Source organism: Eurytemora carolleeae, unplaced genomic scaffold, assembly GCF_000591075.1.
Source record: "Eurytemora carolleeae unplaced genomic scaffold, Eaff_2.0 scaffold82, whole genome shotgun sequence".
Lineage (NCBI taxonomy): Eukaryota > Metazoa > Arthropoda > Copepoda > Calanoida > Temoridae > Eurytemora > Eurytemora carolleeae.
In genome coordinates, this window is record NW_019396126.1 from 11,473 (window position 1) to 13,330 (window position 1,858).

Genomic DNA, 1,858 nt, shown 5'->3' on the forward strand with positions numbered 1-1,858 from the left:
ATATACAAATTTATGATATGAATGCAATGGAATAAATATAAATAATTGAATATCTGTTTTTAAGTAATTATCTTAATCGAGGTAATTAGACATATTAATGGTATAGTATAAAATAAACAAAAAACAATAGAAAAAAAAGAAAGGAAGCATGATTATATTAAATGTAAAAAACACAAACTTATGAAATAAACTAATGAAATTTTTTTATTTTCAGAATCTAAATAAAATGCCAAAATATTTTTGTGACTACTGCGATACCTACCTAACACATGATTCTCCATCGGTAGTTTTTTTATTTTCATATATTCTGCTTGCATAAGTGTATTTCATATTTCCCTCTGGAATCTTTGAAACAAGAAAGATAAAAATTTATGATTACAATTTAATTTCATATAAAAATGATTTTTTTTCTTAATTCGCATTAATGTGTTTTAAATAAATATGTAATTTTTACAAATCATATAATGTTTGGATATCCATGGGTATTAGATAAATTAAATTTTTTTTTTAAATATAAATTTGAGAACTTTTCTATTGTTGTTAAAACAAATTTTTATCATAAAAATGAATTCATATGAAAGTTTTGTTATCAACAACTAAATCAATGAAAGGACTGAATCAACCGATCAATAGTCATTGTCAATGAATATTTGAAAATAAAATCAAACTGGAGATTTTTAAGGTTTCCTTCAAGACAAGCGATTTTAAGGTTTCCTTCAAGACAAACGATTTGTTTTTTAGACTGGCTTTACCCGGAAACCTTAAATAATTTTAATTTCAAAAATGTCTGGCCTGAGATCAAAACTTTAACATTTTAAATCTGCTTCACCTGTCTCGGTCCCCCCCCCCCTTGGCAATTTGGTATTAGTCATTTCTCAATTATCTTTTGTTAGATTTCTCGTATATCCTCGGAATTAAACTTGAATCTTTCAATCTAAACTGGATAACGTTAATTTCATTTGGCTGAGCGCTTTCCCAACCAACAGTTTTTAACCCAGAACACATAGATTTGGTAAAGAAATTGAGTCCCCAAACTCAAATTTTCTAATCCCTATCTGACTTTAGGTTGCAGAGATACACGAACTAGAAAATCAGAGTTTGTGGCAAAAACTCGATTCCTTTGACTCATTTATAAAATTTATATTCCAGGTTCGGAAAACTCACTGTGCAGGACGGAAACATAAGGAGAATGTGAAAGCTTATTATCAGAAGTGGATGGAGGAGCAGGCACAGACTTTAATAGATACAACCACAGCAGCATTCAAGGCTGGAACATTAATCCAACCCTCTCCCGTCCTTCCTCCTCATCCTGCTCATCAATCCATTCATCTTGTACCATCATCCTCTCTTCTCCAACCCCATCTTCATCTTGCTCATCCACAACACCAACATCCTCTTCATCAACTTCATCAACAACATCAACTTCAGCCTCAACTTCAACCACATCCGCAACTACAACAACATCCTCAACTTCCTCAGCACCATCAGTTACTTCCACAGCATCATCAACTTCTTCAACAGCAAAATCATCTTCCTGGGTTCTTCTCTCCAATGTTCCAATCACCATTCCGTCCTCCGCCTCTTCAGTTCATGATCTTTCCACAACAAATATAGACAATGCTTCTTTACCCTTGTTTTTTATAAATATGAAATATCAGGTTTTCTGATTTAATGCTCTGTAAGTTGTATACCTCATAAGGTTGTTGAATTTTATTGAAATTTTCTTTTTAATTGTAGGAATCAAACAATTTACAAGTTAATACTCATTCTTCATTATTCTTGCTGCAGTATACAGTTCCTGATATATTAGTATATATGTTCCTGATATACTAGTATACGGTTCCTGATATATTAGTAT

At 31.3% G+C, this 1,858-nt stretch overlaps 1 protein-coding gene across 1 annotated transcript; it reads left to right on the forward strand.

Moving 5' to 3' along the window:
- Positions 1 to 218: 218 nt before the first annotated feature.
- LOC111695701 (U1 small nuclear ribonucleoprotein C) lies at positions 219 to 1,628 on the forward strand. Its single transcript, XM_023465109.1, has 2 exons — positions 219 to 283; positions 1,150 to 1,628. Exons 1-2 carry the CDS (start codon positions 227 to 229, stop codon positions 1,612 to 1,614), a joined length of 522 nt encoding a protein of 173 aa, XP_023320877.1. The 5' UTR covers positions 219 to 226; the 3' UTR covers positions 1,615 to 1,628.
- The last annotated feature ends 230 nt before the right edge of the window (positions 1,629 to 1,858 follow it).